Raw genomic sequence first — 24,807 nt, 5'->3', positions numbered from 1 at the left:
ATGAATAATAAATATAAATTCATTTAAAGTTGCAAAGCCAATTCTCGGTGGTGTCGTTGTGTTCACACTGGCTTTTTAAACATCGGAGTGTATCAAAGTATTTTACCATCTACATTATGCAAACGGACATTAAAAACATCCACTTTGCTTTTGAATGCACTTGTGGGATCCAGCACCAGTATATAAAATGTGTGAAGGAATCAAAGCGACTTCTTTGTAGCAAATATTTACAAAGATCCGCTCCAAGGAGACATGTTTTCTTTGTAAACATGTGTTTGATATTTTAGCGCTGCATTCAAACGTCAGATTAAAAGTAGTTTGTTTAACCCTTATATTCTTCTCCGCTCTCTCAGTGTTTGGCTTGCAAGCTTTTCACATTAATAACCCGTAGACTCTCTCCACCATATAAAAGCTGCAGAAAGCAGAGAAATTGAGCTTTGCACCGTTTTGTAACCACAAAATGAAGATAGATCCGATCGGTCCCATCAGAAGAGTGCTGATGAGTTTAGATATGCTTCAACAAGAACTGCAGCAAAACTGCTTTTGGTCTGTAGAGCAAACACAAAGATAACACTTATTTTTCTCCATAGACCTACAAAAATAAGTCATATTTTCTTGAAGATCATTCATCATTCTGTAGCAACAGGCTGTGAGATCTGTCCAAGCAAGCTGATTGTCCAGTTCAGGAAACGACTCCATGCTTTCTGCCGGTCTGGATGAAACCGTCCGCGCTGCGATTGATGCGTTCTTCTGTGTGTGCTGCTGATATCTGAAGGCGTTCCTGTATCTACTATACCTGATTTATCCAGGTCAGGGTCGAGTTAAGCCTATTTCAACCAACACAGGGTGAACAGTCTACTGGGGATCAATTTCAAGTCACTGATTTATGACTAAAATCTAAAAAAAAAGATTATGTGGCTCATTATGTGTCTTATACTTCTTCTTTTTTTTAATGGTTTTACTGTTTGAGCTTTTAGTTTTTTGTTAAGGAGGTGCACAAATAATTTCATGTATGTCAGAGTGAATATCATCTCTACTGTGGACTGTTTTGTTCAGCATAAACTCCCTGACCTGACATGTGAGAAGCAGATTTACTATCATCAGTAGACACACTGCGACCTGGTGGGTGTGTTGTCATGCTGTCTGTGTGACCCACCTGAGCCGTGACATATATCATTATGCTTCGTTGCAAAGTGGTGTGCCGCATCACACAGCATGCTTCTTCTTTTTTTTTGGCGGGGGGGGAGTAAGGACGTCATTGTGATCAGCACACTTCCTCCTCTGAAACCCTCAGGTGTACGTACATGAGATTAAGGCTTGAGCTGCTCCAGCTCTCGTGGGTTTGATCAACACTTCAGAGGGATTCAGGAATCATTAGATCTTGCTCTTTTTCATATCATTATTGACATCTGCTGTTTTTACACAATGAACATTAATATAGGAAAACAAAGTTTATCTTCGGTGACTGAGAACAAGAGTAGGGCGCTGAATATTATGGTAGATACGGATTTTATTATGCTGAGGATAAAAACATCAGTGTGTGTTTTGTACAGGAGGTTATTTCTACTTTATAGTGCATTATTTGCACTATATATATTTGCACTATTGATATTGGGCAGAGATTTGGAAACAGTTTTCTGGGTGAAATTACAGGTGAAATTACTGGCAGGAAACAATCCTTTGGCAGAGCAAGGCACTGAGGAATGCATTCAGCACAGCAGCACATCTTTCAATGACTTGTTGTGTCACAATTGTCGTCAATAAACAATTGTTAGTTTGAAAGAAACAGGAAAGAAAAGGGTCAATTTCGAGGAATGGAATATGTCCCATCCACAAAGGGACAGACAAACACACAGGCTCTGGGAGAACAGAAAGGCTCCAGGTTCTAACCATCAAGTTCTTTCTGCTCGCCGTTAGCACATTGGGTATTGAATCTGTTGCTCCTAATTAACCAGGTTGTTTCTTTGTGTGTGTCGTTGTGCAGCTACCTAGACAGCCTAGATCGAATCGGTGCGCCAGACTACCAGCCGACAGAGCAGGACATCCTGAGGACCCGAGTGAAGACCACGGGCATCGTCGAGACACACTTTACCTTCAAAAACCTCCACTTCAGGTCAGTGCCTGGAACATCAGATCGCCTGTCTCTGTCAGCAGTGCTGCCTTTTCTTCATCTATCCACCCCCCCCCCCCCCCCCCCCCCCTCTGTAATTAATGAGATTAAATGGTTTAAACAAGTGTTCATTTTTATGATTCCCTGTCTTTTTAATGAGGTCTGATTCAATTAGAACAAGGAGCTGTGGGAATGATGACTGAGGGGAGGCATTATAGGATGGTAGGAGGAAATGAAAGAGAAAACAGAGGAAGAGTCTCCTCCTGACCTCTAATTTAATCACACTTCTATCTTGTTCGTACGTGTGTGTGTGTGTGTGTATGTGGGTGTGTGCAGACGTACACACACACACCAACGCATGTAGTCAACTGTGGGCACCAGTCCTTGTTTCTTCTTCCAGTCCCATGAATTTTTCAGTCTTCTCCATCAAAATTCTAATGCATGAATATTAGATACAAGAAAAAGCAGAAAAGCATCAGTTCTTCTGAAGGAGGCGTTCCACTTCCACTCTTCGGCTTGTGTAGGAGTCGCACTGGGTGTGTTGTGTTGAGAAGCCTAAATATTGTCGACTCAATTGCTATTACTGGCAGTCCGGGCTGCGTGTGGGAGGCTCCAGTGTTCCTGTTCTGGGTGTGACCCATCAACCTACCTACCATTATACCCATTATTATACGACTGGATTTATTTCACTTTGAATTATTATTATTTTTTTTTTTGTTTCAATTCTTTTTACTAGTATGGAAGAGTTTTAGGGCCACTGAAGAAAAAAAAAAATTCGGAGGCTAAAAAAAACAAAAAAAAAAACCTTCGTGGCCCCAGAAGAAGTCGAAAATCAAAGTCGAGATTTTTTTTTTTTCACGGAGAGACGTCTATCCATCCCTCATCATTTGCTCGTAGATGTGAATTCACATTAAACACTTAATTCTGACTATATCGGGTTGCTTACTGCTTATGGACATGTGATTTTACACAGGATTTCCTTGATTAATAAGAAAACATTTAAATAAGCAGCCCGGGATCCGTGCCTTTGTCCTTCGTACTCGACGAACTTCCGCGACGGAACAAGGCAGCAGGCTGCTCTGTCTCTTCTAGTCCTGATACTGATGATAACTGCACCATGTTTATGAACTAGATTCTGTCCTGAAGCTTCTTTTCATCACTTCATTAAACCGCCTGATATGCATTTTGAGGAAGCAGTCACACGCGCTGGCAAGTGGATGAACGAACTTTTTTTTCCACCGTGAAAAAAAAAAAATCTCGACTTTGATTTTCGACTTTTTCTGGGGCCACGAAGATTTATTTATTTTTTGTAGCCTCCAAATTTTTTTTTTTCTTCAGTGGCCCTAAAACTCTTCCGTTATCCATAGTCATTATTCTCAGCCCATGAAAAAACATAAGTTAAAGCCTCCAGACAAAAGAAGGTATTTAGTCACACATACAATACCTGATTTACTAAAATCCTGCATAAAGCCAAATAGACTTCAGTTTGTGTGATTTTATAAGTTCATCCGTCCATCTTCTGTACCGCCTTATAGACTGTGGGATCAAATTAACTTCTTCACGACCATGCAGGCAACTAATATTCGTAAATAAAAAAATTATTAAAATGGAAACGATTTTTGGTCAGATTTGGAAGAAAGGGATATTACATTCTAGTCTGGACTGGGCTCATGGAGCCATCTACAAAGATACTAACTAGAAACACCAATGTACATTTTTATTTGTTTCTTGTGTCTGATGATGCTAATTCAGTTTTTGTTGTTGTTGTTTTTTAGTAGCGTGTTAATTACCTAATCTAATTGTGATGTTGTAATGGTTGCCACTTTGATCAATTTAAACTGCTCTCACACACGAGTAACCTCGCCCAGCTATCAGAAAACACTGAAACGCACCGACACACACGGCCACATTGTTCCATTGAGCCAGCTGAAAATATTAATGCAGGGGACAGATGGCAGAAACACGTCATTGACACGTCACCTCAAGTGTCTCTCATCCAAGATCAAAGCCGGATGTCTTTTAAAGTCTGAGTCCGACTTTGTGTCAGGCTGAAACCCCGAACGTCGGGACGGACACACTTCACCACGTAATCGGCTCAGACATGAGACACTCGTGCCGAGGAGAAAACATGATGACAGCATCTGTCATGTTGGCTGTGTTTGGCTGAACAAGTTAAACAGCTTGTCACTGCTTAGCTACATCGATCAGCCGTAACATTATGACCACGTGCCTCACATTGGGTTGGCCTGTTCACACAGGGCAGGATGCTACAATTAAACCAATCAGATCCCATTGTTGATGGTTGGAAGATGAGATCGAGGGAAAAAAGCAGTCACATGAAAGCTGAAGTCAGTAATATTGGATCACTTCAAAGACAGAACATATGGACCAGCAGAGAGCTGTTAGACCTGGAAGTAATATGTGCCATTTTCAGGTAAATGAACTGTTGATAATCCAGAAACGGGCTCGGTTTACAAGTGGATCTGTCTATGCCGGATAAAGAATGGGCTTTGGAGACCCCTCGCAGACTTCTCTCTGTCTCCTCGGTGTCTATTTTACTTCTTGGAGACAGTTACAAAATTGTTTAAGCTGAAAATGAAGCACAAGGAACTGATTTGAATTAAGGCTAATCATATTAAACACGACTTAAATGTAATTAAAAGTGGTAACAGTTAAACTTACTGATTACTTTTACTGGGTTTGTTGTCAAGCTGCAGAGCTGCTCACCAGAATTAAAGCCACGAGACGTCTTCAGTGAGCAATAACTCTGTTGCTGTTTCACCAAACTTCTTTTTCCTGGTGGAGCGTCTCAGTAATACTGAAGAAACTCTGCCCCATTGACATGTTTTTGCACTTTCCCCTTTTGGGAGCTGCATTTGTATTCATTGCCCTTGTTTTTGTCCACCAGGCTGTTCGATGTGGGAGGTCAGAGGTCGGAGAGGAAGAAGTGGATCCACTGTTTCGAGGACGTCACAGCCATTATTTTCTGTGTGGCTCTCAGCGGATACGATCAGGTGCTGCACGAGGACGAGACCACGGTAAGCACTCACGTTCACATCCGTCGCCCTCCGTCTCCTATGGAGCACACCTCCAGTAAATATAGGTGACACACTGCAACATCAGATTTTAATGTAAACATGTGGTGCAACACACCGGTAATCCTCTGATGTACTTTGTCACCGGGTAACATCAGCTTGTATAAAGATTGTCTGCACTGGAACATGGAAGCTGACATTAAACGCAAGGTCTGTGTAAACGCTTCAGACCGGCGGGGACAAACGTCTCAAAATCTTTATATTTAAATTTCATATGAAAAAAAATGTGTGCGGAAGGACACACACAGACTTCCTGCTTTCCGCTGTTTTTATTGCAACTTATCACAGTCTGATGTTCACTAATGATGCTGCACCTGACTGCAGTTCTGGGACATCAAACCGTCTCCTTGTTGTCCTCCTATTTCCGTCCTGAATGATATCACACTAGAACATGTAAATATATCAGCAGAACAGCACCGAAGGCCACATTCAAATTATTTGTGTCCCCTGTTTGCTAAACAAAGCATGTGCTGGAAACAGAGATCCACATCTGGATCATATTCAAAAAACAAAACACAGAGTGTGCTTGAATTATTTTTGCTCAATGCAAATCATGTTCACCTGCTTTGATGTCGTTAAACAAGTTCGTCTCTGTACGAAGCAAATGATGTGCACCAATTTATAGCTGCCGTGTAGCAATGAGTGTCACGCAAAAGGTCCCAAGTCTTTTGTTTGTACATTTTCAAAGCAGGTTTTTCCAACTAATTTCTGCTCCAGATGAGGGTAAGTTGGTACCAAAACAAAACGCAAAATAACATGCATGCTCAAGGCTTTAGAACTCATGACCCTTTGGCTGAGAGGACTTCAGATCTTTCAGCAGATTTAACGCACTATTTAAAGCACAAAGTCACATTTGTTTCATTTTCTGTGGCGACAAAATACAAATGAAAAACATAAGCGCCTCATGGAGGATTTATAACATTTCAGTGTTTTGCAACAGGAAAGATTGTTAAAATGGCATAATGTTAAAATCGCACTTCTTTTTCCTGAAGAAAAGTGTCGGAAAATCAGCTTTTTTCTATCAGCCTCTTCAGCTGATGTGTACCCATCTTTCAAGAAGTACTTGGAGTTATGTGTTTGAAGTGCCGTCACATTTAAGTTCTTCAAGTCGTAGAAACAACGATTTATTTGCACATTTGAAAGTGCAAGTATTTGAAGGAAACTCTGTTCGAAAATGTATATTTAATGTATTATTTTCTGGTTATGGTGCAGCTCTCAGAGTAATAAAACAGTTACAATCAGGTGGCTTTGTGTTTTCCCAACATGAAGCCACAACCAGCCACGTGGTAGTAAATAAAGAAGAAGAAAAAAAAACAACGCCATGTAACCTAAAACAAAAAAGCTGATCTGAATGCACGCCGCTCGCTGCTATTTATAAGCCCTGAAGTGTATCCTTTGAGAAATCCGGGTCGGGAAATTGTGTTCAGTAGCGGCTCTATTTATGCAGATGTCATCAAGCCTCCCTCTGAGCTGGGAGCGCCAGAAGAGCGTCAGACGAGGAGAGGAAACATCCATCATGAAAAGACGCTTTCTGCTCAGATTGTGTTGTGTTTTTGTGCTGCTGGGAAGAAATATGTCCGTCCAAACCCCGGCAACGTGAGGTCACGGACATATTGTCACCTCAGCTGAGTTTGTGCTTGTTTGCAAAAAAAAAAAAAACTAAAATAGAAAGGAAGACAAATCTCCCACCTGCAGCAGTAATAACAAGCATCATTTCCTCCTCTCCGCATCAAATCTTTCCAGTGATGTTTAACAATCACACACACACACACACACACACAGAAATCCATGATAAAGGATATGAAGAGACCTTCTGTTCCATCAGTGGATAACACTGCAGTGCAATGATGAGACACTTTTTAAGTAAAGGGCTGTTCTACTCCATCCTGTGACCTCTTTAACCTCCTCATCAGCACAAGCACACGGCCAGAAGAGGTCTCGCTTCACTTCAACCCTGAAAAGGTGCACCAAAAAATAAAAAGAATTCACAATCACGAGCAGAAGCAAAGGCGGGGGGGCTTCTAAGTAGTGATGGCATTTCTTTTTTTTTCAAGCTGAGAATTGCTGTTCCTCATTAACGCAATGCGTCATTAGTGTTTAGAAGCGCAAACACAAGTGTTTTTCAGCTGTTTCTCATGAAATCTCACTTTTTTTCCCTCCTATTAAGCACATTCATGGCAGCTGATTCAGAAGCTGTGGCGCCTCCTTTGCCCCGCGAAAATATTCCACTGTCAGACAGAAGAGATAACACCCTCTCAGTAATGGGTGTGATAAAGTAATACATGGTGGTTTCCCTTCTAGGGAGTTCTTGAAAGCCGTTGATATGGCATGAATTCATTAAAACAGCAACATTTCCCATAATACTCATTTTGTTTCCGGACAAGAGGGGATACTTACAATCTAAAGTTAGATTTAAATGACTCATGTTGATGTTCAGAATTTTTCATGCTTTGTCAAAGAAACAGCATGCGTCGATGTGAATGTGTTCCAGATGGTGATTCTTAGAATAAAAATAATATGTGATAGGTGGTCTCAGAATATTTCTATATCTCAATGTCATTTGTATTGTGCATTAAAAAGCGAGGCAGGGAGTATAAAATTAAAAGGTATTATAAAATCAATGAAAAAACTGTATATTAAAGCTTTGGAAAGTTTTTGCTGTAAAACTGAGGGTAAAGTGTGAAAATATAAATACAGTGAAAAAATAAAACCAAATGTAAACAGAGTGCTAAAATCTGAGCGTGTAATCGTGAAAACTGCACAAACATGTAAACAACAGACAATTGAGAGACCATAGGAAAAACCAAGTTATTATTTTAAGTGTATCCTCTTATTGCCATCATAGCCTAAGAACAATAATATTTATAATCATAACAATAATAGTTATTTCATGTTAGAAATAAACAGTGTAAAATCAGCTTGTCTTTTAAGTGTTTTTTTTACATACAATTGAATAACATTTCTAGGTAAAAACACTAGATAGAGTTTTCCCTTATATCTTCTGTAAACAATAAATTGATGAGTGAATGTCGCGAGATTGAACAGAATGAAATTCCCTCTCTGTCGCAGGTTTACTGGTTTGAAATGTTTGTGAATTTTCACATAAACTGCTGTGTGAGCGCAAACACATGCACAACAACAGATCCCACCTCAAGCCTGTCTTTTTATTCAAGATCCGCCTGCATCGTGTTTTTCTGTGTGCTTTCCCTTATCTTATTTGTTACACAAACAACACATCTTCTTCTCTCTCAACACCTTCTTCCCAGTAGTAGGGGACGTTTATCCGCCGGGGTAGATCGTGGGGGGCGAGGGAGGTCGGGTCACGGGTATCATTCATGGCGGGATGCGGGTGGGCGGGGTCCCAGGACTCCCTTGCGTTTTTCCGTGCCTGCTCTAAGCTCTGCCCTGCAGCATCTCTGGCTCCTTCCACTCCTCCTGTCACTCTGCCATCGACTGTCCTCTCTAACCAATCAGCAGTCAGATCTTCTGCAGACGCTCCACCCACAGACAGGTATGAAACCTCCGATAGGGTGACACACCCACCACGAGTTGAAAGCAGTAACTTTCCACGTTTGTAAAACACTAGTATCTATCTATCTTATCTATCGTTAACTAATCTCACTCTCCGTAGTTCTTAGTTTTCTCTCCTTTCTCGTCCACAACGAATCACTACAGGTTCAAAACGAAGAGAGAAGCTGCTTTCAACTCAAGTGTTCAACACAATCTCAGCGTGTTTTCTTCATTAGGCACTTCTAAAGCAGCATAGATCCGGTGTTTGGTTGTTTTTTTGTAAACAATCAATCAAAATAATCAAAGTTTGGTTATTGATTTTAATTGATTTTACTAGTACATGTAAACCAAAAACGGTGGGGGTTTTTTTTACAGCAGAAATGTAATTTTCCAACAAGTGAAGTGCCTAATGTTGAAAAATATAAAATTGTGAAATACTTTTTTAATCATTGATTGGTCTAACTGTTTTTAGAATTGTTTCTCTGATAATTCATTAACATGTTTTATACTGTGTATTTATTCTTAAACATACCCGCTGTGGGGTTTTCTTTATAGCTAGTCTTCTCATAGTGTCACTCCAGCCAAATCTCACCAGAAATGCATTGTGGGTACTTGACTCAGACATTTAATGATGGCACATTTGAGAAAAAGTTTTAAACTTTGATTTTGGCTTTTACCGTCAAACAGGCACTGATTAAGGTTTCTATTGACGTTGTATTGTAATTACAACAGTCAGTTCACAGTGCCTAACATGTAAAAGAAAAGAAAAAACAATCAAACGAAACATGGAAAATTCCCATATGAGGAAAAAAGAAGATGAAAATTCCCTTTTGAGAAGGAGACTTTCGTCAGAATCAGACCTAGTATGGAGCAGCCATAAGCCTGAGTAGGTTGACATGATGTCAGAAATGAGCGCTCCACACTGCCCCCTCATGGTGGAAAACTCCACAGGGTACCTTTAAGAATTTAGTTGAACATAGTGTGATTAAATTAGACAGTGGTGCACAGCTAACAAGCTAAAAGTGCATGGCTTACTAATAATTTCCATGACTGATATGTCATTTTTTTATTTTTTTTTTTTACTGATATGTCATGACACACACACACACACAGAGCAGAACGAAGTGCTGCATTCGGAGATAAGAGGAACTCCACGGTACTTCTGTTCTGCTTTTTGTTTTTATATATTTCCACCACAGTTCCTCTTCATCTTTACATTGTGGGTACACAATCACAGTGTTCTTAACTCATCCAGATCATTTTTTGGGTCATGTAATTTAACGTGTGTCCATGTGTGTGTGTGTGTGTGTGTGTGTGTGTGTTTGTGTGAATCCACTGTGGGTGTGTCTGAGTGTAAATGAGCCTTGGAGCGTATGATTTACGGTCCATTCAACTGGCCTAATCTCTCCCCTACAGAACCGCATGCACGAGTCTCTGAAGCTCTTTGACTCCATCTGTAACAACAAGTGGTTTAAGGACACCTCCATCATCCTCTTCTTGAACAAGAAGGACCTGTTCGAAAACAAGATCATCAAGTCTCCGCTGTCCATCTGCTTCCCTGAATACACTGGTAAATACTCCATGGTCACTGTTCATCATATGCAGCACTAGAAAGCAGTGAGGAGCTGGTGTATAAATATTGAGCATTTTTATTTTGGACTGAAGCAAGTCGCAGTGGGGAAGAGTGATTGCCCATGACTGTAATAATAACAATCAAAACCACATACATTTAACTTTTCACCTTGATTTTCGATATGTATTCTACTACAACAGACATTTTTCGATCTAAATCTAATGCGAACTTAATGAGGAAGACAAATAAAAAGGTCAATTGTATTGGTTTGCAGGTTTCTATACCTAAAGCCTATATGATTCTTTTATAGGCAGAGGAGTGTCATATTCACATTTGTGACTTTGCATGGAACAAATTTCATGTAGTTTGTGATTTTCAGGTTGCAATCTCAATTTCAGAGAATTACAGCTATGTCCTTTGAGTTTTGTTAACCCCCCCCCCCACAGCTATAGATAGTTATGGGGATTTATAAGTATGTATGAGGTGGAGATACGATATATCCTCTATCCCCTCCCAGCAAAATCACACTGTAGACGTCAGCATTTCACCAGAGAAATCAGCTCCTTAAGTCATGAGTTTATATTGTTTGTTTCGTTCAATGCTGATTGCTAACCTGGTCTTGCCTCGACCAGTGGTGCTGAAGCAGTTTATTTTCTCAAGAATTTACAAAAACAGGACGACTGAAAAAAAACAACCCAATGCAATATTTATTCTGAATTTTTTTTGTTTTGTTTTGGGTTTTTTCCCGTATTAGTGAGTCGATACCAGATGTCATCATTAAATAGAGCTTAGGCAGCCACATTAATAACCAGTTTCAGCAGAAAAATTTTCAAGCTGTTTACTCGTCCTGAAATGAGGCTGATATTTGCAGACAGCTGCTCACTATTGTCAGCTCTACGGCAGGGAGGGACGCACTGAATATTGTACAATATGCGCACCAGTTTAGCAGACACCTGCGACTTCACATCTGAGGGATTCATTCAGTCCTTTTCCGCTTAAAGTTTGCAGTCCTGAAATCTCCAGGTGCATGCTTTGACGTTAACGGCTGCACAGGTTGTGTGCATTTTTATGTGTGAATATAGACTTACAAGAAAGAAGAAAGAAAAAAAGCCTACAGGGCGTAGTTTAGGATAAATAGGGTTCTTTCTGGTCCACATTCCTGTGAGCACCTGATTTAATGGCTGCTGCAGCTTTTAACCACGTTACAAAGAGAAAACATCTTTGCGCATTGCATTTTCTGTTATATGTGTGAACATAGGTGAAGAAAGGGACTAGTTTTATACAAGTAACTTTATTTTTCACTACATTCTTGTGCAGCCAGGTATTTCTTAAGTTAAATTTCATTTCAGTACCCACCACAACACACTTGCACTCTCGTACCCTCTATTAAAATATTGGACAGTCCCTTTAAACAGCTTCATCATCAAGTGTGGTCACATTTCAGATCTTAAACAAGTCGGGATGATGTTTCCATAATAGTGCAAGACATTTTTATTGCATGAAATTAGTGTGGGACATTCTGCACCAGAGTAGGTAGATGGATAGATAGATAGATAGATAGATAGATAGATAGATAGATAGATAGATAGATAGATAGATAGATAGATAGATAGATAGATAGATAGATAGATAGAACAGCAGCATTGACAACTGAAATAGTGCCATGAACAAACACACCTTAGATGCAATATTTAGTAGTAATCACAGTAATTACTGTATAATAGCAGTAAGAAAAAGGACGTAATGAGAATGTAATATATATTATAAATAAATTATAGTAGTAGTAGTTAATTTGGTCAACCAGATACATGATGCAACAAAACAGACAAAGAACAACAAAAAAAAAAAAGACCGAAAGGTTTAGGCTGAAGAATTATAATAGATAAAATATGAATATTAGATGACATAGTATCTTAATATTATTCTCTATATAAAGATATATAAAAAGCAACTGTACAACAGAGTCATGAAAAACTAATTTCAGTAGGTATTGACATCATAAATGGCCAGTTAAATAATAAATCAGTCTTTCAGACTCTTAGGTCCATATAAGAACAATGAACGGTGAACACTAAAACCAACAAACACATTTGAGCCGTTGAAAGAAAATTAGAACATAAGTTCTAATTTTTGAACATGGACATCAATATGAGAAGTACAAATCCTAAAGTGAATATTGCGCTCCATAAAGACAGTTGGGAGAATAACTGGTGGATTGTAGAACAAATAGAAATAATTTGAAACAACGCAATCAAAAAAATTTTATGGACGAGCTTAGACTGTATAACAAAGAAAGAAAAAGTGAAAGAGTTTAAAAAAAAAAAAAAAAAGGAGTGCTACTCAGAGTCCAAATGGGAAGAACTTGAACGTGTGAGAGTAAAAACGAGAGGCACGACAACACAAAGGGAAAACAAGAGTGAAGTGAGAACAGCACAGACACGAAGAGAGCAAGAGTGTGAGAGAATTAGGGGGGGGGGGGATAAAAAGAACTCGGCAGAGCAAGACTGTGGGAAAGCAAGATGGAGAGCGACCAAAACGGCAAGACTGTGAGAAAGAGAGAATTAGGATTCCAGACCCATTTCCCTCCCCTCTTTTCCTCCTCTCTCCATCCCGTTAACACGGGCAGACAAACCACCGTGCTGCTAATGGCTGCGAGCCAGAGGGATGCTAGTGACACTCGGGACAAAACGACTCCAATCATGGAGATCTGACTCATTCCAAAAGCATTACCTCACATTAAATCTAAAGGCAGGACTCACTCCAGCAGTTAATGATGGACTCCAACTGAAAAGGCCAAGCGCTGGACTTGACACCGCTGTGAAATTGATCAATACGCAGTACAAATAAAATCCCACCCCTTTTTGGCACCGGGACCTCAAATCTGTCGGCCTTGTTTTCCCGACAATAATACACAGATGACACTCAGACATATTATCCACCATCACGTCTAATTTATCTGTCCCCCCCAAAAAAAACTAAAGAAAAATTTCCATTTGGTCTAGGTTGTCCAGGTACTATATTTATTGAATCCAGGCTCACGGTGAGCGCTGCTCCCCGCACACCTCAGCAGAATGTGTGTGCTGAGCCAGAAGGCCAAAGGTTATGTTTTCAGAAAAACATCAGAAAATCGCACTGATACAGAAAATGGAGGGCAGCCCACAAGATGTAAAGGTTTCGCTTGACGGCTGCTTTTAAGCCTGCATCCTAACTCCCACTCTCTCTCTCTCTCTCTCTCTCTCTCTCTCTCTCTCTCTCTCTCTCTCTCTCTCTCTCTCTCTCTCTCACTCTCTCTCTCTCTGTGCGTTCGTTTGTCTCCTCAGGTCCTGATACGTATCTAGAGGGAATCGGCTACATTAAATCTCAGTACGAGAGCAAGAATAAGTCAACCAACAAAGAGGTCTACTCCCACGTGACCTGCGCCACCGACACCAACAACATCCAGTTCGTGTTTGATGCCGTCACCGACGTCATTATAGCAAATAACCTGAGGGTTTGCGGCCTGTACTGATGACGCTGTTGGTGAATGTTATCGGATGCTGGTGGTTCTTCCCTATGAGGCGTGTGGTACCTTCCCTCATGTGAAATATACCATCAGGTTTGGACACGGGTCCAGCTTTGATTCGTTTTAATTGATTGGTTGAGGCTTCTCCAGATCTTTTTCTTTTTTTTTCGTCGTGTCATAACAATTTTTATTTTTTTTGTAATTGTACCTAAATTCCAGATCTGTTGCAGACATTCTGCACGATATAAAGCAGTGACTCCTGAGGGATACAGACATTCCTGATAGACATTTAAACATATAGTAAGACGCTGAAACGAGGTGCGCCTTTCTTCCAGGTCCAGCAGTGAGAATCATTCTCCTTTTGAGTTAAATCTGGGCTTTCACTGCTCGGTACTTCAGATGGGTGCCTGAGTCACACCAAGGGCTGATGGGAAGCCGCATTTAAATATGTTGTTCGTTTTAATCAGGGTTCTCGCTCGGTTAAAGTCTGAACTGACTTTATAATGTGCATAAGCCTTGAACTGGTCGTGTTGAGCCATCCGAGAAGAAAATCAAAGAAAATGCTTAATCATCTGCATAAAAAAAATGCATTTCGAGGAACTGGCAGGCAGTCCAGTGGTTAGAATTCATGCTATATAACTGCAGCATCCCCATTTTCATTTCCAGCATGGCTCCTCTTCAACTCCACATTTCTGTAAAGTCGATCTAGTATTTTCATGTTTTGCTTGTGAGCCGGTTAGAGCTTCATAGTTTCTGACAGTTCTTCTTAGTTGTGCCTTTTAGATTGTGAAATCTTAAATCAAGGACAGACCAGATTCAGACACCACCCAACATGACAAAACTAAGAACCCTTTTGGGAAAAAAGTCTGTAGATGATATTTCCTGACTGGCAGCTGTTTGACTCTGTGAGGTGGCGTCCCACGTGGAGGTTGATGGTTCAATCCCCCTTTTTTTCCTCTGACCCTGTATCAAATATGTCCTTGGGTGCTGAACCTCAATTTGGTCCCAAAGCTGCGCCACGATTATTTTTTTGTGTGTGATGTTAAAATCAGAAGCTGTAAAATGTACATTATAAGTGAGTAAATCTAACAGCAGATTACTTAATAGACATTGATGCATTTCCTGGTTTCAGCTTGTGGCTGGGACATTTTCTTACTGTTTTATTTAGTTGTGTTTATGATTATTTTCCATAATTAGTACAAAAAACTAATTTCATCAAATATCAAATAAGTATTTTTCAAAGACAAGGTGAGATTATTGGGCTTTAAACTGAATTAAAGATATTTCCGAGCCTCTTAACTGTCTGAGACTGTGAGAGTGGAACTATTTTCCAAGTTTTCCCTCTTCCACTAATGTGAGCAAACACTTCATAAAAAGTACTGACTGAACAGACTGTTACATGATTATTTCTTTCGTATGTATTGAAATGTCCTAATAATGGTATATTTTATATTTTGTCAACTTGGATAGTGGACAACACCTTGTTTGACAACGATTTATTTATCAAGAATATTACATTAAGCTTTGCACAATTTATCACGTTCTGTCCTACAAGTGGCCTTTTCATTATTTATAAAATTATTCTCAAAAATTATTTATAACATTTGAAATTGGCACACGCACAAAAAAGAGAAAAAAAAACATTCGGGCCAAAGTTATTCGGGCCATAATGAAAAAATTCTTCCTTTAAATTAGCAGCTTTTGTCAGTCAGCGCCTTTAAATGTTTCCATTCAATCTCATGTTGAACCGCTGGTGAGTGAAGCCTTGTCATTTCTTATTTCTGCTCTGGGTTTATAGTTGGTATCGCTTCAAAACGACAAAAGTTGTGCTTTATGTGAGGAAGAGGTGGCCATCGTGTCTCACTCCTGCAGAGGGAAGTCATCTCTGGTTCCTGGTTGGTGTTGCAGCATGCTTGTGGCCACTAAGAAAAATCACTTAAAACAAAGAACGACCACAAGTCGTGCTGACTCGACGAAACAATTCCCACATAATGCTTTGAAGGAGGCATCGATTTGAATGGGGCCTCCGGGCTACTCCCATTGTGTGGGGCTGCACACTGTGTTATCCCCGTTGTCCGCCACTCTGCCTTATTTAAACCAGTGAGCTCTGATAGATTACACTCCTGTGGTGATCTCGCGCTGATGTTTTGATTTTTTTTTCCCTTTCTGTTGAGTGAGTTGGCAGACATCTCGGGATCGGATGAAGCGAAAAGCGAGGTGTGCTATTGGTGGCAACAGTTCAGAACTGAGGCTTTAAAGCTTGAGCTGTGCATGCAAACACCAGAAAATCAACATTTTTTGTGCTCTTCGTTTAAAGCATCACGTACAAAGTGAGATTTGTTTATGTGCAGGTTTGAACTGACCGAGCTGAGAGTGTTTACAGCTTTTCTGGTGTGAGTGCTCTCCGGCAAACAGAGGGAGAGAAAGAGCCTCTTTATTTATTTATGACCGGGGCATTTGCTTTATTCTACTTATCCCTCAGCGCTCTTAACAGCGAGGGCGTGTCTCTGCACCCTCGACTCAGAGCTGCAGGTAGATGTCTTCCTCCTCATCATCATCACCATCTTGTCCTTCCACATCTAATTTCCTAATTAGAAAGAGAGAACGGCCTCAGGCGTTGTGTGTTTTGTGTGTATGTGTTTGCAGTTACCGACATGCGTGTGTTAAAAAATACAGGAAAGGTCAATGTGTGTGTGTGTGTGTGTGTGTGTGTGTGTGTGTGTGTGTGTGTGTGTGTGTGTGTGTGTGTGTGTGTGTGTGTGTGTGTGTGTGTGTGTGTGTGTGTGTGTGTGTGTGTGTGTGTGTGTGTGTGTGTGTGTGTGTGTGTGTGTGTGTGCGTTGTGGAAGAGGCAACTTCAGCCCATGGGTGCCGTGGCGTCGTCGGTATCTGTGGATTAACTACCCAGAGGGCACCTGTCTACCCTTTCTACACACATACACATGTGCCAAAGACACAAACACTCCTGTGGGACTTAAAAATGTCACAACACCTTACCTGCCAGCGCCTGATAATTCCACCGCCGCTAACCCTCGGATCCTCGGATGGCGCTGCTCCGCTCTGTTTGATTCAGGGAGATGTGACCCAACGCAAACATAAAGCATGGGAAGTCTTCGGCTGCAATAAATACCGGAATTAACCTCTCGTTTCATTAAAGCATCTCTTCCCTGCACGGCGGAGCGCTCTCACTGCGAGGCGGCGGTTCTTCCGAGGGCTTTCTGTTTGGGATTTGCATGTTCTCCCTGTGCATGCATGGGTCGTGGGTCTTCTGTTAGCCCTGTAGAGGGATACAGCAGTTCAAAAACATGAGGTGTATCGGTGACTCTGTTCTGTGATGGAATGGCGACCTGCCTTAAACCACAGTCAGCTGGGATCGGCTGCAGAACGATGCCACCATGAACTGGAGGAAGCTTTATAGAAGACAGATGAATCTGTGACTGACGCTACCAAAAAAAAAAAAAAGTTGCGGGTTTAGATTTCATCAGATTATCAATAAACAGACCTGTCGTCCAGATCCATAACTTTATGACCACCTTCCCGTTTGGTGTGTAGCTGCTGTTTATAAACTGCAAGTAACAGTGGTGAGGCTTAGACTGTGGGATACATCAGACAGCAGGTGAATATTTTGTAATAAAAATTTGTGTTAGAAGTGCAAGTTTGACCATGACTAAATTGTGATGGTAAGACGGCTGGCTCAAAGCATCTCTTAAACTGCAGCTTTTTTGAGTTTTTCCGAGTCTGCAATGGATAGTATGGATAATTTGCGATAGAGTCATAAAAGCAAAAACATCGTCTTAAAACCGTTCTCATCCTCTACCCTATATATTAACTATATCTGCTCTTTTCCCATTTGGAGTCGTGACAACATCTGTGTAGCCTGTATGAGCATGCTTCACCTCCTGTATAGATGAAATCTACAGAGCAGCTCTCACTACATTTAACTTGTGGAGTGGAGAAAAAAAAATGTGAGAGAGAGAATTTCCATCCACATTCAGTTAGTAAGCTCCAGTTCACATTCAGATGAAAGCCTCACATTTGTGTTAGCCCTCGGGGTGGCAGTGGCAGCATGCTCTCCGAGCTTTGTCTTCCAACTTCTTTCATGTCTGAGTTTACCTCGGGCGCACGCAGGACAAAATGTATTCAAGCCTCTGCCTTTCTTCAGCGGCACACTAAATCACTAAATCAGAGTGATAGAAAATGCATGCATTCGAGAACGTACCCTTTGTTTTATATATGACAGTTCGCAACGTCTAAATGGAAAGTTACGGCCATCGTTTTTTTTCTTTTACAACTTTCAAATTTTGTGTCGAATTGAAATGACCTATTTAGGTTTTTCAACATTTTGTGAACAAATTCTGCTTTTCCACAAGAACTATCAGCGGTAGGGGGTCTAAGGCATCGCTGTCCAATATATAGCCTGTGAGCAATCACAAGGGGTCCAACTGGGACTGTTTGACCTTGCAAACTGTGGAAATGACCCCCCAAAAAAAGACATTTCCCACATTTGTCTGAAGAGAAACACTGAGCCAGGTTGGATTTCTGACTTTTACTTGTTTCTTTATGGGGCATTTAATGAAATCCGGCACCAAAGAATGTCACCCTAGGATATAATCAGTATAAATACACACCTTTATGACACATGATATGATATATTTCAAACTATTTCTAATGTTAAGCATAATTCTAGCTTAAAACAAATCTAAATTGTATAAATTCCTCACTAGATTTCTGCAAAGGACTGGCTTACTTAGTACTATTGTCCCACTTTGCAAAAAAAGTGCCCAAAACATGACGTCGTAAAATCATGGTGCACGTGTGCTTTATTCAGGCATCGTTTCTCATTTTTTAGTTTATGATATTGACAAGATGAATTTCTGTACCACTTGAACGGACTGGAAGCGAATCAATGAAATCAAGTGGTGTTTGATCGGCAGTGACACACAGGCCTTCATTGGAAATAAACAGAAAGAAATAGAGGTTTTAATAACTATGGATCGCTGCCAAATGGAAATTTACAAAATGTGTTGTTCATCGCAGATTTTGTGAAATGTACTTCCTCTTTGGCACTAAAAGAGTTCAACATGCTGGTCTAAGGTTTATCGTGCATGTTCTTTTAGACGTGTCTCAGTCCACTGTAAATAATCTGGGCAGGTAGTCCAGTACATATACTGTTGACAAAAAAAAAATGTAATTCATGCCGGAAAAATAGAGAGTGACAGTTGAAGGTGAAGAATTGAGTGCGAGAGATTTATCTTTTCACGAGAAAGACAGCTACTTAGAATAAGAAATCCTCCATGATGGAAAATGATGTCTTAAGCACACAAAGATTTCCTCCGATTTTCAACTTCTTCACTCTCCTCTGCAGCTCTGAAGCTGCCTGTGATTGATTAACAACACTCCAGAAGTTCTGGCAGAGATCATCACTGTGTGTCTGGGTGTGTGCAGTTAATCTACGTGTGTTTATGCTTTTCCCCCAATCATGACAAATAATCAATAAGCCCTAACAACCACGGGAACATTATACCAGCGCAGTCGGCCAAATGGATGACGGGAGTTCATGTTAATGATGGCTTCCTGATTTGTGGCTGACTCTGTCAGCAGGCAGCATTATGAGACAAATGTCCCTTTTTATTTCCTTTAAAAACAAGAATAAATACAAAGGTAACGGCGGGGGGAAAAAAGAACCACTCCCAAACTTAATCATGTTGGAAATAAACGCCTTTTGTTGGTAAAAAAGTCGAGTAATTTCTTCGTCAGAGTCAGAAAATGGAGCTTTGCTTGTGAGTGCTTTCGAGTCATCTCATGACACTCGGTTCCCGCTCAGCCTTGCCAATTGGTGTAATGAGCACTTAAGCCTCTGCAGAGCCGAGGAGATCCCTGCTGCTGCTGCAGGGCTCAGGGGTGGAGAGGTAGACTTAAGCGGACGGAGTTGATGCTGGTCCATATAAATGTTTGGAAACACACTGCTGAACCTGCTCTGGCCCCTCTGTGTGTTTACTCTGCCGAGGCCAACCAACACACTCTGAACTGTCCAGGTCTCACGTCCAGCGGAAATCCACAGAAACTGCGTCTGAATGAAGGATTGCTGTAATTGACTCTGCACTGTAGATAGAAATGTATCTGCTGTAACTCCGTCACTGTTGTGATAATTTATTTGTATTTATACGTAAAAAGGATGGAATTAAAGCACCACATGAGTAACTCGACACGACTGATTATTTGGTTCCCAGTCATTTGTTTTTTCTTCTGTTTCCTCTTTGCTTTCTGTTTGTTTTCCTTAACTCTTAAGTATTTATTTATTCATAATGAAGAAAAGTTTTTGTTTTTTTTTGCACGAGCAATTATTTTACAAGAAAAGAATGTCACCTTATGATTGTTTGATTGGTGGTTACCATTTCCTTCCACACTCTTCGTCGTATAATTTATTTCCAATTTCTATTCTCATAATCTCACCTAATCCCATTTCCTCTCTTCATTATTTTCCCCCTTTCTCTCTCTCTCTCTCTCTCTCTCTCTCTCTCTCTCTTTCTCTCTCTTGATGCAGAATCGCATGCACGAGTCATTGATGCTGTTCGACTCCATCTGCAACAACAAGTTCTTCATCGACACCTCCATCATCCTCTTCCTCAACAAGAAGGATCTGTTTGCAGAGAAGATCAAGAAGTCTGCACTCAGCATCTGCTTTCCAGAATACACAGGTACATTAAGCACTTTAACTCCAGTGTAATGGTGCTAAATGGCTCCTCTTAAAAGAAAAAAAAAAAAAAAAGGCAGCAGGGAGAAGACGAGTTGAGTGAGTGAGACGTTCGCCGCCATTCGAATTGACAAAGACGTGAGAAAATCACAGCTGTGCCAATTTTAGCTTTGCTCACATGACTCTCAGAAAGATCTACAGGACTATCAGCACAACATTTCCACCGTTATATAAGAGCTGCTCTTTAGTGTGAATGTTTTTCTGTTGCCAAAGCATGAAATGAGCAGGTGTATGGAGCTCTGTGAAATCATGTTTGTTTTTTAGCTTTATATCTGTTTTCGCAGATGATTTAAACCATTATTACCTTAAATATGTCGATGCCGCTTAAGCTGTATTGTAACAGCTGCTTAACCCTTTCAGCGGTTTGTTTCTTAACTTTGTTTGTGCTTTGGCATTAGTAAGTGAAGTCGTGTCCTGATACTGAAGATGGGGGACTTTTCTACAAAAATTCCCCTCACATTTTACACTACAGTAATTACTATAGTGTAATCATATATTTTTTTGTCAGAGAAATGAATTAAACTGATTTTATTTAGGTTTCATGGTATCAAATGTCTGCTGTCGATAACGCAAATCAAATGTAGTTAATAATATATTGAATAGTTTGTATAAGATCACTATTTTCTTTAGTTTTTATCACGATAGTAACCTGTAAATGGATACAATTTAAGTAGTGTAACAGTAGTGATACCATGTGAGGAATCAGCCTGGTTCTGTAAAAGCTGCACTTTTGAAGCTCTAAATAATGTTAAATAGTTTTTTTTTTCACACATCTATATACATGTTAGGCTTAACTTACCCCAAGCAGCATCTTAAGAATTACCGTTGAGACACGACGTCAGTTTAAATCTAATTGAACTGCAAATTGACCAATTTCTCTGAAGATATCTGAGACGAGTTTCAAAGCTGCCAAAAGGGCCAAAATAAAGACAATGAAGCCTAAACTGATTCAATATGATGCAGAGTGAAGAGATGTTATGAACGTATGATCGAGGACCATCTGTCTTGTTTAAGTGGGATTCGCAGAGATTAAATGAGTTCCTGCAGCTCCTCTTGTTTTTTTCCTCTGGATGCTGATTAACTGCTGCCTGCTATGGTACATTAGTCCTGAGTTATACCTGCGGAGGAGAACCAGACCTGATATTCACTGTCACTGAGCTCAGCTCTTGTTCTTCTTCACTACATCCACTAATTTCCTCCAAGCTCGTCCTTTTCTCCAACACCCTTTGTGTCTCCATCGCTGCCACCTCCAGCTCAGCTTCCTGTATTTAACACGACGACACCGTCTCCAAACCATCCATCCTAGCAGTTCTCACTACGGTCTTGTAAACCTTCCCTTTCACTCATACTACACTCTAATCTCCATCCTACCTTCACTGTCTTCTTCACCGTTTGTCCTTTAACCCCAGGTACTTGAACGCATCACTGCCTCCACTCCTTACATCCTCCTCTCACACACACACACACACACACACACACACACACACACACACACACACACACACACACACACACACACACACACACACACACACACACACACACACACACACATATTCTGCCTCGTCTCTTCCTTCCTCCCTACTCCACCCACTCGCGCTCCAGATTACAATGTCGTCTGCAAACATCTCGAGCCGTGGAGCCTCCTCTCTGACCCCATCTGTCATTCTGCCACCGCCAACAGAGACGATTAACTAGTTCAGACTAGAAAGTGATAAACAGAAGGAGGACGGGGAAGAAAGTGGAGGAAGGGAGTTGGCAGATAAAACAAATGCTGTAAGAAAAGAAAAAAAGACAAGCTCGTGTGGAGGTGAGAGTCGGATGTAGCTGTGGCAGAGAGAAGGAAGGAGCCGCAGATAAAAGAGCAGGAGACAGTCACGCTTGGTCAGCCATGATAAGGAACAAGAGGAGATGGCAAGTGAGAGCTGCTTCATGCCTGTCACACACACACACACACACACACACACACACACACACACACACACACACACAGCTCTCTGATCCCATCCTCTTCATTTCTGTCTCTCATGCTTTACTCCTAATCTGTTAACTGCCATGATAATCACACTAAGTCTGTCTGACATCTCTGTCTGTGTGACGTCCTGCCTCACCTTCCCATGGGAAGTCTCCCAGAATAAACATTTTTAAACACTCACGTCTGTGCAGCAGAGGCGAGCCAACAGTTTGGACTGTCAGAGTATGGTGAAAATATCTACATCGGGATTTAAAGGGCTGGCTGGTCCAAGAGATTTATTGCATAAAGTACAATGATCATCCATGTGGTAAATCCCTGTGTTTGTTAAAAAAAAAAAGAAAAAAAGATCAGATTTGAAAAATGTATCATGATTTGTCACTTTTCTTGATAAATGCTCAGGTAGTTTCAATAAATTTGAATGATTGATCAATGATATTCGTGATCATCAGCCACAAAAAAAGAGAGGCTGGTCAAAGCAACAAAAAAAATATATAAGCTGATTCGAACTCGCTGACTAACAGGTATTTAAAATCAAACAGTTGGAGATTTGAAGTCTTTGTATTTCCTCTCATTAATTCACTTATAAAAAAAAGTGGGTAAATTGTCTTAAAATGATGTTTTCTTAAAAGGGTCATATTATGCAGCTTTTCAACACTTTCACATGGGTCTCATTGGTCCCAAAACATTGTACTCAAAGTTTATTTGACCAAATCCAGCTTTTTCTTGACTTTCAGCCATTTGAATATTCGATCATAGGAGCTGCATTCAGAATCTGCTGTGTCTGTGTGAGCTGGACTGGCTCCGCCCACACATGCCCATCTTGGGAAGAGGAGGAAGTACTTCCTCTCGTGGTGCCATGTGCCAGAGCAGAGCTGCCTAATTGTGGGAGGGTCAAAGGGAGGGCCTTCCTTGACTGGGATTGGTTAAACCCCTGATGATACTATAAAGGGTTTGATTGCTGATTGGCACTTTGGAGCAACACACTTTTTAAAAAGTGAAACAAGCGAGAGAGATGACAGACTTTTTTCACTTCTGGGGCGTCATTCCAGGTATGGGGACGATTATTACTGTTGGAAAACCATTAGAAAGTGAACTTTGCATAATATGACCCCTCTAAGGTTGACTTGTAGTCATTTCAATATTTTTGTCCCAACTGATGCTTCTTCCAGAGCAAAAACATTTGAATCCAAGCTATATGGTTTTTATTAATAAGCGTGTTTCAATCTGGTAAGATGTGCGTCACATCTGTGTGTAACTGTGCACTGTGTGTAACCCCCCACACCCCCACCCCCACCCCACCTCCAGGACCCAACACCTACGAGGACGCAGCAGCTTACATCCAAGCACAGTTCGAGAGCAAGAACCGCTCCCCAAATAAGGAAATCTACTGTCACTTGACCTGCGCCACAGATACGGGAAACATCCAGGTCGTGTTCGACGCCGTGACCGATATCATCATCGCCACCAACCTCCGAGGGTGCGGCTTGTACTGAGCTCGCCCCAAACCCTCCGCTGTTATATCCTCCCCTCTGTTCTCCCCTCCTCCTCCTCCTCCTCCTCCTCCTCCTCCTCTACCTCTTCTGCCTCTCCTCTCCCTCCATCCTCGCTCCTGTTCCTTTGACACTGCTGTGGAAATACTGATGGTGATGATGACGATTCTGCTGATTATTTAAAGAAAAAGAAAGCAAAATGCAACTAGGTACATATTAATAATGAGGATAATAAAAAATAAAAAAAAAGGCAAACGTATATATAAATATATATATATATATATAATGTTTTTAGTTTTTGTCTCCTCTCTTCTCGCTCCGACTCCTCCTGATGTTCGTTGGTCTGCCAACAAGCAAACAAATTTGTTTCAGTAGAGAACATGAAACCCTGCAGCCTTGAAAACTTCTTGAACAAAGTCGATGAAAGCCACCGTTCTCCCTTCTTCTCTTACTTTGTGTCTTTTCTCGTTAACACAAACACAAAAACTGTACTTTTTTTTTTTTTTATCATTACTTTGATTTTTGCCTTCCGTATTATTTCTGTTGATCGTGTTTATATTTATTACATGAGTATCAGTCTGTACACTGATTTTTATTCACGTTTTGCCTCACCTGACACCTGTTTTTGTGTACTTTTTTTTTTTTTGCTATAGTAGTGATTATGTATTAACTTTTTTTTGTTTGTTTTTCTTTGCTGAAATTTGTGAAAATGTCAATAGCACTAAAAACAAAATAAGCACCACACAGGTCAGCCAAACCTAGAAAAAAAAAAAAAAAAAAAAGAACTGTTAAGACCTGCT

General features: G+C 40.6%; 1 protein-coding gene across 2 annotated transcripts in view; it reads left to right on the top strand.

Annotated features, from left to right (window-relative positions):
* The window catches only part of LOC308116589 (guanine nucleotide-binding protein G(o) subunit alpha), a 104,943-nt gene extending 80,706 nt beyond the window's left edge, over positions 1-24,237 (top strand). Inside the window, exons 5-8 of one of the 2 annotated variants that reach the window (XM_080474847.1) lie at positions 1,985-2,113; positions 5,019-5,148; positions 20,333-20,486; positions 23,823-24,237. In XM_080474847.1, coding sequence (XP_080330973.1) covers positions 1,985-2,113; positions 5,019-5,148; positions 20,333-20,486; positions 23,823-24,010 — 601 coding nt within the window. In that variant the 3' untranslated portion in view covers positions 24,011-24,237. Of the gene's footprint in view, positions 1-1,984; positions 2,114-5,018; positions 5,149-10,131; positions 10,286-13,608; positions 15,414-20,332; positions 20,487-23,822 lie in introns of those variants that run through there. The other variant, XM_080474848.1, reaches the window with a different exon arrangement.
* The last annotated feature ends 570 nt before the right edge of the window (positions 24,238-24,807 follow it).

This window comes from Lipophrys pholis (genome assembly GCF_963383615.2).
Source record: "Lipophrys pholis genome assembly, chromosome: 11".
Taxonomy (NCBI): domain Eukaryota; kingdom Metazoa; phylum Chordata; class Actinopteri; order Blenniiformes; family Blenniidae; genus Lipophrys; species Lipophrys pholis.
This window is presented reverse-complemented; position numbering and strand designations above follow the sequence as displayed.